This window comes from Papaver somniferum, chromosome 1 (genome assembly GCF_003573695.1).
Source record: "Papaver somniferum cultivar HN1 chromosome 1, ASM357369v1, whole genome shotgun sequence".
Lineage (NCBI taxonomy): Eukaryota > Viridiplantae > Streptophyta > Magnoliopsida > Ranunculales > Papaveraceae > Papaver > Papaver somniferum.
Window position 1 is genome coordinate 240,196,815 of NC_039358.1, and position 13,155 is coordinate 240,209,969.

The 13,155-nt window shown below is 37.1% G+C and overlaps 1 protein-coding gene across 1 annotated transcript; it reads right to left on the bottom strand.

Moving 5' to 3' along the window:
- Positions 1 to 6,469: 6,469 nt before the first annotated feature.
- Positions 6,470 to 7,600, bottom strand: LOC113274236 (F-box/kelch-repeat protein At3g06240-like). The gene has a single exon (XM_026523689.1). It carries the CDS (start codon positions 7,598 to 7,600, stop codon positions 6,470 to 6,472), a length of 1,131 nt encoding a protein of 376 aa, XP_026379474.1.
- Positions 7,601 to 13,155: the final 5,555 nt, after the last annotated feature.

A 13,155-nucleotide genomic window follows, 5' to 3' on the forward strand; every position in this document is an offset into this window, starting at 1 on the left:
CTTGTGGAAATTTCATTACGATCCCGTTCTTGTACCTTTGCCAATTTTATTGACAGAAAGGAGGAGAAATAGTGTAGTTCACACTACAAATACATATGGTTTTCGGATCATTGTGTAAGGAGGAGTGGTTTCCATAATCGAGATGGAGTATTGGCTAAGGGGGAGTGATACATATCACCGTAGTATTATTGTTAAAGTCGTGATGCAATTGGACTTTGATGTTACATAATAATACTATGTCACTGTATAATGATGATAGAGAATCTCGATTTCTCTCATTGTTATAGCTACGGATCTTCAAAAATGGTGATGCTAAACTTACAACCTTTGGGATCATTGGAGTACTTGGAAGGACGAAGATTTCAGGGAACGTTGAAGATTAGACTATGGAATAGGAGCCACTAAAGTTTATCTTTTTTGTATTCAATATGCATTAATAGTTTTGTCACTAAAATTGGCAAAGGGGGAGATTGTTAGAGCATAGCTCGGTCGACCTCGCATGCGTTGCTATCTCAAGCATGTTTGTCAATGTTAGTGATCAAAACTATGAGTCTTGATTTCTAGCCTACATAGTTAAGTCTCGGACTAGGATATAAAAGTGTAATTGAGATCAAGGACTTCATGGTGATTCATCATACGACGACGAAGATCTACTCAAGGAACCGTGGAACTTCATCAACAAAAAGGTATGTAGAGACTTGAACTTATCTATCACTCAAAAGTCTATCTCTTCTATCTCCTACTTCTTATGAGACAAAAGTCGTATGCTATATAGACTGGATCATACACATTTGATATTTTGAGCCGATTATATCTCGCCTATCTATACCTCGAAATCATGTGTTGGTAAAGCGTTTCGCTTTGATCAAGTTTATCATCACCTAGTGACGAAAGTCATGAAAAGTTTCAATTACTTTGAGAATTGCTCTGACGCGAAACGGTCTGTGAATAACGGCATATAACGTCCTCTGAGAAGGTCTCAATGATTGGAATGAGAGTTTAGATTACATAACCATGTATTCCTTAATCCGAAGTTTTCGGACTTTGTTGATTGAGAGAAATCGGAGGAATTGGCTTTTCCAAGTCCGCAAACTCAGTCCGCGAACTGACGGAAGTTCTCGTACCGATAATTTCTGCTGGGATTTTCCAAATACTCGTTTGCGTGATAGTCCCCGAACTCAGTCCGCGAACTGGCGAAAGTCTCTTTGCCGAGATTTTCTGCTGAGTTTGGAAAACTCCGCCGGTTGTCTTAAGTCCGCGAACTTGTTTGTGAGCTTAAGTGGTTATGATCTAAAGATGTGCTCCCGACATGAAACTTAAATTACTAAGGAATCCTTTATGCAAACCATGGTTATAAAGTTCATGAGCCGATTCAATCGAATCGAATCATCTTTGTTTCAATTGTGTCTTGTGTAGTTACATAAGATCTCATGGCAATCGAACAACTCTCTAACTAGTTCATTTGAGTTAATGGAACTAGTTATGGTGAAGAATAACAAGGTTAATATGAAATGATCATATGGTTAACCTTTTGGGTTACTATGTTGAACCAACATACACGTACACGTTTGGGCACGGTTTTCACAAACCCAATAAACGTCTACCCAAGTGTGTATGACAAGCTAAGTTTTCGATTTAACGGTTGAGAAATATTAGCTTGAATATAAATAAGTTTTTCATCTAACGATGAATATGGATTTCTTTGTAACTAAGGAAAAACTCTGATTTGAAGGCTATATAAAGGAGACATCTAGCATTGTGAAAAACTAATCCCCACACGTCTGTGTGATACTAGTGCGCTCGCTAGAGTCGATTTTCCTTTAACCTTTGGTTTTTTCTCTAAAACCAGGTTAACGACTTAAAGACTTCATTGGGATTGTGAAGCCAGGCCGATACTACTTTTATCGTAGTTGTGTGATCTGATCTTGCATCTTCTATCGTACGAATACAATCTATTGATTGGCTTGAGATCGTGAGAGTTCTCCGATAGGCAAGATAAAAAAGTCACAAACATCTTCCTCTCACTGTTTGTGATTCCTCGACAAAACGCCTGTGTAGTCAGGAAGGATTGTAGAGAGGTGATTGATTAATCTAGGCTGTTCTTCGGGAATATAAGACCGGATTATCAATTGGTTCCTGTTCACCTTTATTTTATATCTTAAGACGGAACAAAACCTAGGTTTTATCCGTGGGAGACATATTTATCCTTTGATAGACTTTTCGGTGTGAGACAGATTTGTTTATTATCAAGTCTGCGATTTTGGGTTGCAACAACTCTTGGTTGTGGGTGAGATCAGCTAAGGGAATCAAGTGCGTAGTATCCTGCTGGGATCAGAGGCATATGAGTACAACTGTACCTTGGATCGATGGGAGACTGATTGGGGTTCAACTATAGTCCAGTCCGAAGTTAGCTTGGAGTAGGCTAGTGTCTGTAGCGGCTTAATACAGTGTGTATTCAATCTGGACTAGGTCCCGGGGTTTTTCTGCATTTGCGGTTTCCTCGTTAACAAAAGTTCTGGTGTTTGTGTTATTTCCTTCCACATTATATTTTATAAAATTGAAACAATACAAGTTGTGCGTTCGTGATCATCAATTGGAAATACAACCTTTGCTTGTTGATTGATATTGATTGATCTTTGGACATTGGTCTTTGGTACCGTCCAAGTTATTCCTTGTATTTGATAAAGACTCGCTATTGTTTTTAACTTGAGTAAAAATCAAATCAAGAGAGGGATATTAACTCATTGAGATACTTTTATCTAGATTGAGTCTGACTGTCTAGTTGATTCTCTAGCAAAGTATTTCTGAGTTAGTCCATACAGATTGCTAATCGAATTATTGGGTGGTGTTGTTAGACCCCCGCTTTTTCAGTCTCCAAACCAATCTTCCACTGCTGACAACAGTTCTGCATCTTCATCTGTTGAACCACAGTCTTCTTCGACACTTCCTTCACTTGAATCTATAAACCCTGAAATTAATTCTGATTCATAGGGTATCTTGTCTCAGCCAATTGTTATTGCATGTTCGAGACAATCTCTTATAGATACGCACGATCCTGTATCTCCGTCTGTCATACGACAGTCTATTCCTTGCATAGAATCTGCACAACCTGCATTGCACTCTCGTCCCATTCGAGATCAACACCCACCTTCCTATTTACAAGATTATCATTGTTCTGCTGCTACTACTAGTGATCCCGCTTCTACTTCTCTTTATCCGATGAAAAAATATTTGCCTTATGACAAATTCAGTCCGTCTCATCGAGCTTTCTTGGATTCTGTCATCCTAATTGCAGAACCCAAGTCCTTTTCTCAAGCAAACAAATGTCCTAAATGGCGGGCTGCCATGGCAAAAGAAATTATAGCTTTGGAAGCCATTAACACTTGGATTATTGTCGATTTGCCACCTGGTAAAACAGCCATTGGCTGTAAATGGGTTTTCAAAATAAAGTTTAATGCCGATGGCTCAATTGAGCGATATAAAGCTCTTCTTGTAGCCAAAGGATACACGCAACAAGAAGGTATTGATTATTACGACACTTTTTCTCCAGTAGCTAAATTGGTCAATGTTCGTGTTTTACTTTCTATTGGAGCTATCAAAAGATGGTCTCTTCATCAATTAGATGTGAACAACGCGTTTCTTCAAGGAGATCTGGATGAAGAAATTTACATGAATATTCCTCCTGGTTTAGCAAGCAAAGGTGAGTCGAAAGTTTTTAAACTTAAAAAATCTCTCTATGGCCTTAAACAAGCCTCTCGTCAATGGTTTGCAAAACTTTCTTCGGTTTTGCTTTCTGAAGGCTTTAAAAAGTCATTATGTGACAGTTCACTTTTCACATATCATCAGGGAACAACATCAATTTTTGTACTCGTTTATGTTGATATCATTATCACTGGCACGGATGATGCTTTCATTAACTCTCTCAAATTGCGTCCTGCATCTCACTTTTCAATTAAAGACCTTGGTCGCCTGCAATATTTTTTGGCATTGAGGTTTCTAGATCTTCAAAGGGAATTTTCCTATGTCAACGAAAGTATATTCTTGACATTCTGCAAGACTCTGGCCTTACAAGGGCTCGTGTTTCCAATTTTCCAATGTATTCACATATCAAATTACTTCCTACCGACGGTGTAGAACTACTTGATCCAAGTCCTTTTCGCCGTATCATTGGTCATCTTTTATATCTCACTGTCACTCTCCCTGACATCACCTACTCAGTCAATTATCTGAGTCAGTTTCTCCAACATCCAAGATCAGTTCATATGGATGCTGCTCATCGTATCTTGCGATATCTTAAAGGAACTATTGGACATGGAATTTTTCTATCTTCCTCCAGTGCTCCATCTCTCCATGGTTACACTGATTCTGATTGGGCTGGTTGCCCAATCACGAGACGTTCTACCACTGGCTAATTTATCACCTTAGGTAAGAGTCCCATTTCATGGAAATCCAAGAAACAACCTACTGTGGCTCGTTCATCTGCTGAAGCTGAATATCGAGCTTTGGATAATCTAACTGATGAACTCCAATGGTTAGTTTATCTTTTCAAGGGCATGCGCTTTTCATGTCCTCTTCCTATCACCGTTTCATGTGATAGTCAAGCAACAATTCACATTGCTCAAAATCCAATATTTCATGAGCGTACTAAACACATAGAGATTGATTGTTATTTCGTTCGTGAGAAGTTATTAAGTGGATTAATTCTGCCAAAACATCTACCATCATCTGCTCAGCTAGCTGATGTTTTCACTAAACCTCTTGGAGCTCCACAATTTGGTCGTCTTGTTAGCGAGTTGGGCGTTCGTTCAGGTTCTACCGCTCCAACTTGAGGGGGTATTAAACTTCACACGTACATACTGTCTTGTATACAAGAGAATTGTAACTTAGTTGTCGACTTATTCAATATTGTAACAACTCTAATTTACCTATTCCTTAGCTTCTTAGTTTTAGTCATTCTATTCTCTAGGATAGCCTATTCCTTTGCTATTTCTGTTATGTAAAACCTATCTTAACATTCTTGTAATCGTATATATACACATAAATGAAGTAAATCTCAGTACAGTAGTATGAGATACAAAAACCCCAAAACCTGATTTCTTCACAAAGAATAATTGCGTAAAAGATATTTGGTTGGTTGGATATGACCGCGCCAAATTCCTTATAAACGATCAGTAGATTGGGAATATCACTCGAGTGTCTGCTGACAACTACTTCTTGAGATACTAGCGTTTAAGTGCATCTCTTTACAGCTTTATGCTTGTGTAACAACAATCAGTAAAATTCTGCTTCTTTACACTTCCCCGTAGAACACAAAAGGGAGATGAAATTACCACAGAAAGATAGTTAAATCTCAAATGCAACCAGATCACAGTAAAACTGTTGTCAACGGACTTGAAGATTCTATCAACAGTCATAAAAGTGAAAATTTTTGAGGGTTTTGGTGTTCAATGAATCAATGACTTTGTATTATGCATTTGATAGCTAGAATCAACGTTATTGTTTGGTGGTTAGTTTCCTGATACCAGCTGGTTGGAAGTTCAGTCCTCTCAAAGAAATCCAACGTTATGTAGAGCGGTTTGACTTGTGGTTGGAATGAATCGTCGGTTAAAAGTTGATTCTGAGTTGAATGTGATATATATTTTTTTAGAGTATCCATTCAAAATAAAACTTAACCGAAGGACTGCGCGAGAAGTATATCATCCATTCAAAATAAAACTTAACCGAAGGACTGCGCGAGAAGTATATCATCGACACATAAAGAAGACTAGAATATTTGTGGCGACTGTCAAACCAGGCTCTTGGAGCTTGTTTCGAGAAGCTATAATTAACGTATTTTTGTTTACCGGTTTGGAGAAGCTATAATTAACGTATTTTTGTTTACCGGCTTTCAGTTTTCTCCAACGCCTCAAGGAACACCAATGAATATCCATTGTGTAATTACATTATTCACCGAAACACTTTCCTCCCTTGATGATTCGCTCTCTTGCTCTTGGTAGTGTTAAAAAATCTTTCTCAAAATAATATGGTGCATCTATAACTTGTGCAAAAGTAATAGTTAAATTGCTTGAAAAAATAATCTCTGAGGTGAAATAATCTTGTATTTGGCAATGAAATAGTTTTCTATGAAAATAAATAAATAAAAATAAAATGTAATTCGAATGTACACAAATGTAAATTTGATGCACCTCAAACAGCTTGGTACTGAAAAATGTTCATGGACCTGATGTTCATATGTATAAACAAATGTTACAGTTAGGATGGGTAACTAAACCAACCATACGGTAAACATTTGAAAATCTCACCTCATCCTCTGTCATTAACTTGGATTATCTTGGTGAAACTAAGCTCCATTCCATAATATCAATTACCGCTACTCCCAAAGTCCGAATTGATTGAAGACAATATCAATTGGCGTTCCATCTGATAGATATGGCATATCTTGTCTAGGAATTTTTTTGGAAATGATACCTTAATCGATCGAGTTAGGTGAAACTAAACTCTCTACATAATTCAGCAGCACGCTACGTTGCATATCAATATCATCCATTCCCTGGATTTTTAAGACTTTGAACTTTTCATTCTTGGGGTCATATAACAGGTTGTCAGAACCATTTTTGATTAAAAGCTCACCATTTTTAAAAGACCATAGAAACTTCAAGTGACTCATCACTATATTTGTGGTACTGAAACTGAATCGTTTACTCCAAGATTCTGTCACTCCATAATCTTGCATCAACCAAACATCAATGCACTGATTATGATAAATACCTAAAGAAAGGCGGTCTTCCAATACCCCAAGACAATCACGTATATAGCTTAGTTGTGCTTCTTTTGGGAATAAGATATCCACAAATCTCTGGGTACTGGCATCGAAAGAGATTACAACTCTGGAACACATTGTGCTGATGTTGTTAAATCCTATCCAATGTAGAGCTCCATTCAAGAAATGAACAGTGTTAATTTTACTAGTAAAAATCATGAAATGGTTTGGGTTTTGGATTCTTTTCCATGACTTAGAGCCTAGACTATAGACATTAACTTGATCGGAACTTCCTTTGTAAGAGATCCTTACCAACTTGTAATCATCGCCAATGCAGTCGTAACAAAACCCAAACTCATCTTGCATTAAAGAGAGCGGTGATATCAATGGATCGCAAAACGGAGTTTGCATTTTCTTATATTCACCGGTTGATGGGTTCCAAATACAAATATCCTTGTACAAGTTTAAAGCCATGCAAATCAAACCATTACAAGATCCCAGTATCCGAATATCTAACGAGTCATTCAACATATCTCGGATAAGATAACCGACTGGAATAGCTCCATCAGATGCACATTCAGTAGGTGATGTCGACGACATATCTTCTATAACATAATCTATTGAACGAAACATACTACCTGTAAACTTTTTGAAGCCGACAGATTGAAGCATGAGTTTAGGGTTTCGGATAGCATGATCAAGGTGAGTCTTAACGAAGTTATGTTTACCAATTAGGGAATGCCAGACCCTACATACACACCTACAAGCTAAAATGGATTTAACTGGTAACTTGATAAAGATATCTACCTGAATCTCTTCCGGAAGGTTTGATAACACCATTTTTCCTTTGTTCTTCCTTTTGCGGCTGCTTCGCCTCTTTATCGTAGTAAATCGATTTGTTTTCCTTTAGTAATAGTCATTCGAGTATGGGCCTGGGTATGGGCCTGGGTTGCTTTCTTGGCGTCGCAAGGTTCTCTTTGCAGCCTCAAACCATCAAACGATTCTCCATAGACATCTCCATGGTCATTAACAGTAACATTAACTTCTAACCTTAACTCGTGCCTTTTTGTCTTCCATATCCCATTCTTGAACCTCACATGTGTTTCCAAATCGACTCGAAATACTGCAGGGGTATTTCCATTTGAAACCTTCTTTCTAACATCCTCCCAAGGTACCCCAAAAATTTGGACTGTCTCTACATGATCTCTTGTACGCAAATACCTTTGATGAAATGGAGGTATAGATGTATTTCCAATCGGTAAGCTTGATCCATCGTTACCGTACTAATAAGAGAGTCATGTTCACCTTATCACAGTAAACTTTCTTCTCCGTATTTCTATTCCAGAAACTGAGCTCGAATGATATGGCTGTGGAATTCGCTGTTTGGGTAGCATTTGAAGCTTTATCAAGTGTTGGAATGTAGAATTTCTGTACAACGAGGTCTCAACGGATGCATAATACCGAACCACGTGATTAGAACAACTAATGATACAGTGATTACAATTGCAATGAATATTAAGAAATACCTATCTATAAAAGTCAATATGAAAAACCTTGGTTTAACCGTGGCATTTGAAGGAGCAAGAGGAGTCTCAGCAGTAGCCATGATTTGTTTAGATGTGGAGGCAGTGGCCATGATAAGTTTTGATGTTGAAATGAAGAGAAATTCTTCTTCTATATACCCATTAGAATCCTTATAAAGAGATCATTGATGATAAGAATCAATAAGATCACCACTAAAAACCAGCTAGAAATCCATTTCATCTTTCTCATGGTATAAAAAATTAGATTCCTTTGCTGAAGCTTAGTGTCAAGGTTGCCTATCAGCATTCCACCCAAGTTTCTGATAAACTTAGTATTTTTGTGTTTGCTTATATCATATGCCATTAAACCAGTTGAAATTAACTAGGATTAAACATTTAACACTTGTATTGTCGACCAACTTAAGAGCACCTATAGTGGTTAAACATCTGTTAACTAATTCAAGTTACTTTTGATCCAAGAAAAAGTGCTAAAGATTAAATTTAATCAGGGGGAGCCAAGGGTTGACTAACCCTGGCTCCATCCCCCTAAAATCACCAAAACCATAAAATTATCCTTGATTTTTTCATATATTTTACATTTAGCCCCTGATTTTTATATTTAATCCCCTTGTGTGTGTAGAATTTTTTTTAGTCCCCCTCATTCTCAAAATCTGGCTCCGCCACTGAATTTAATACTCCATATAAGGTAGGTAATAATAAAATAATGTCTTTCAGCTTTATTTATTTTTCTCTTGAAGAGATTACAAGTGTCTTACCTATTGGTAAAGCGTATGTATATTGACAACGCTGAAGGATTGAAAATTGATAGAGATGCGGTAATATATTCCCGTTGTTATCGCGAAACGTTTATTAGTTGTAACTAATATGATTTTTATGAGATTTATAGCCTCAATTTTAGTAGAGTGATGTGTGCTCAAACCGCTTTCCTGTCTTATCGTTTCAGTTCTCTCCAACGTCCCAAAAAATGAACTACTTAAATCAATATCCCTATCCATATACATATCTAGAGTATACTTGATACTTGTTTTTTTTTTTTAATATCAAAATAGTGCATTTAGAGCAACCACAGTGAATGATCAAACCTATAAATATGGTCTAGAGACGGGACACAACGGGACGGAGTAAAGACTAAAAGCTGGATTAAAACCAAAGTCCAGACTATATTTGGTCTGGGACCAAGACCAAAATTATATATAGTCGAGCGAACGTATAATGTATGTTTGTCATCAGGCGTGTATATAAATTACGCTTCACATAAAGCACATGAATAATCCTCGTCCCATGATCAGGCATGTATATAAACTACGCTTCAATGGAGCGGTGATGAAATGTGCGCCCATTCGGGCGTTGCTGAAATTTACACCCCATACCAAGCGTGGACTATAGATTCGCCCCAATCAGACGAACATTACACATACGCCTCAGTCAGGCGTTCATAAAGTTCACGTCCCAACACTGATGAACTTTGCTATTTCTTTTGTACCTTTGTCAAGTTATCTGTTGTTGAAAACTTCAAATGAAATCAACTACTGTATCTTTTTGAGTCCTTCTTTTCATATTTTTTCTTCATATTTTTGCTAGTTCTTCTTTTCATATTATTTTCTTCATCACTTTTGCCATTAGCCGACATGCTTACATCCTGGTGTATATGCTGGTCCACCACAAGGTCGATTCTACGAATCTGATACACTAGTGCTAGATAGCTTTGGGATAAAATATCAGGGGGGAATTTTATAAAGTGGCGCCCCATTTGATTAGTAGTCTGTAATGTTCGCCTAGCTTTACGTGGAGGTGTAATGTACGCCTGGCTTTAACGCCACACGTGTTGTTTACGTGTGTGAAGTTGAGCGGACATTAGATGTACGCCGGGCTTCAGGCGTTCATTTTGTCATTCGCCCCAAAAGGCGTGGATTATATCTCCGTTCCTTGTCCCGGTGTGAACTATATGTATGCCCCACAACCCGCGTAATCTTTACCAACGCCCCACAACCAGCATAAACTATATCTACGCCTCAACATGACGAACTTTATAACTACGCTCCACAAGCAAACGTAGATTATACATCCGCTCGACTAAATATACTCCACTACCGTAGCGTGACACTACAGACTAAACTCAAATTTGGTCGTTTTTTTTGGTCTTTGATCTTTGGCTATGGTCGTAACACTGCAGCTGCTCTTATAACCTGTAATTGCATAAAAATAATATCTGAGGTGAAATAGTTGTGTGGTACTACTATATGGCCCGAAGTAGTTTTTCTATGAAAATATAAGTAAATACAAAAGTTTTTTCTTTTCTCCTAGGCGGTTCAAGCCTCTTGTAACCCTATTCTGATCAATAAAATTCTTTTATTGTCGATCAAAATAAATAAATAAGTAAATACAAAAGACAAGTATTTGTGTTTGCTTATGTCCATGCCATCCAACCTATTGTATTTAAACATTAAATATTTGCCACTTGTATGTCGACCAACTTAAAGAGCCTGGTGAGATTGGGTATACTCAGATTAATGGGGGTATACCCATTTTATTCCTATCCAAACTAGTGTGCTAAGGGGTGTCTAAAAGGTGTTAAAAGACCAAATTTCCCATACTAAAAAACCATGCCGACCAAAACGTATTAAAAAAAATCAAAATCTTTCTTCTACACTCTAACTATACATGTGAAATTAAAAAAAAAAAAAAAAAAACAAAAAAAACGAAGAATCAAAACGAACCAAAAGTCGGCAGGGTATTTTCTGTCGACCTTGCCGACTAAAATATAGTCGGCAGGGTTTCATCTCTGAAATTAACAGTTACAGGGTCGGAAAGATATCCATCTCTATACCTTGCCGACTATATTTTAGTCGGCAGGTTATGAAATCAATACCTTGCTGATAGACGCATTTATGTGTCTAATATATCTCAATTGTATATAGTGTCAGTGCTCGATTTTGTACTTAATTGGTTATTTTATCTATTTGTAGGTGTTTTTGGAAAAATAAGGCTTTGTGGCGAAATTGGCTAAAAATGCGGCATTTGGACCTCCGTTGATAATGTACCGGAAGCACCCCAGAATTGTACCGGAAGTACCCCAGGAATATCCCGGAGGAACCCCGAAAAAGTGTGGAAAACATCCCAGAAAAATCACTAAAGGCACCCAAGTTTTGGTTATTTCCACCCAACAATTTTATTTCAGCCCCACTTGCTATTCGCACCCCATCAGAGGATAGGGGGCATCCATTCTCAATTTTCAAACTCAAGATTTTGGCGGGAAAGGACTATGCAGCGTCTGGCAGATTTGGAGATCGAATTTCGGACGTGATTTTAGGAGATTCAATTGCTGTATTTGGTACGTATGGACTCTACATGACTAAACAGCCCTGGTACAATCAACTGGACCCAACCAATTGGGCTGGAATGGCCGGGAGAAGTAATCAAAGTCCTAACAGGACACGGTGTTCTGTTTTGAGTTTCAAAGATTGGGGAGAGATTTTTGGGGGATTTTCTACGCTGGACAACCATGTATTTAGTCGAGTTCAAGTCAGAGAAGATTTTGGGAGCAATAGAATAGCTAACAGACGCATACAAAGATCGACAGATGGAATTATTGTTCAAACTGCACGTGAAGAATAAGAGATTTATTCTCGAATTTGATCGAGTTTCTAGGGAATCTGAAGGCTATATATAGTTGGGTTTTTGTCATAGAAGGGTTAGAAAAGTTTAGAGAGAAATAGGAGAGAGTTCAGAGCCGAAACGAGGAAGAGACCATTGATTGTTGCTGCTGCTGCTGTTCAAGGAGGAAGACGAAGAACGAAGAACAGATGCTCCTGGAGCGTCGTTCTTCAACAGTACCTACAGTAGCATAACTGTGTCGTTATTTTGCTGCAGTTCAGAAGTATCGTTTACAGGCAGTCTTTTTTCGAACATTGTAACAGTCACGCTGTAACATTTATACAGCGTTGCAAAAATTATGTTAAACACCATATCATCAATAAAAACATCTGTTTAGCCATGAATTTATCTTGTGAGTGTGTTTTTGGGATGAGGAGCTAAACCCAAACCCAGGGGTGACAGAGGAAGCCATTCTCACAATAATTATGTGGTAATCTCTATTTTATTAATTTATGCAATATTTTTATATGATTGATTGCATTGATAAAAATGATTTAAATGGTTTTTATTAATCAACTGTGTTTTCCCTTGATAATTCATGCTTAGTTTTAGACTCTTGATGCATTATACTTGTGATTAACATTTGATATTTTGGGAAATCTGCTTTTGGCAATATTTAGAATCTACCCAATTATTTAAATTGCATAGTAAAAAAATATTAGACCACATAAGTATTGTTGAATGGTGGAATCTTAACCCCTATTTCTCAATAAAATTTTACGTCAGTTTGCTATTTTCCTAAATTTTATTTAAATCTAGAAATTTTGTTACCTTCACAAGTCTGAAAAGAACCTTTTTACCACTACAACTACAATCACTATTTGAAATACATCAAATATTTGGCGCCGCTGCCGGGGACCTGTGTTTAGTTAGCATTTTTTTAGATTTTTTATTTATTTATTTGTTCTTCTTTACGTTTCTGGTTTTTTGTCTTTTTCTTTCAGATTCTTGAAGTTGGAGCGAAAGAAATTTTTGCCAAAGTTTTTTAGTGGACATTTAAAGACTTGGAGTAAAAGGCAAAGCAAAAGGAGCAAAAGAAGAAGAATTTTATTTATTTTTTTTTGATAAAAAGAGAGAAAAAAAAAGAGAGACATTTTTATTTTTGTAATTTTTTTTAGACTTTCTTTTCTTTTGTATTTTTTTTATGGACTTTGGACATTAATTTTTGGACATTTTTATTTTTATTTTTAAACCCTA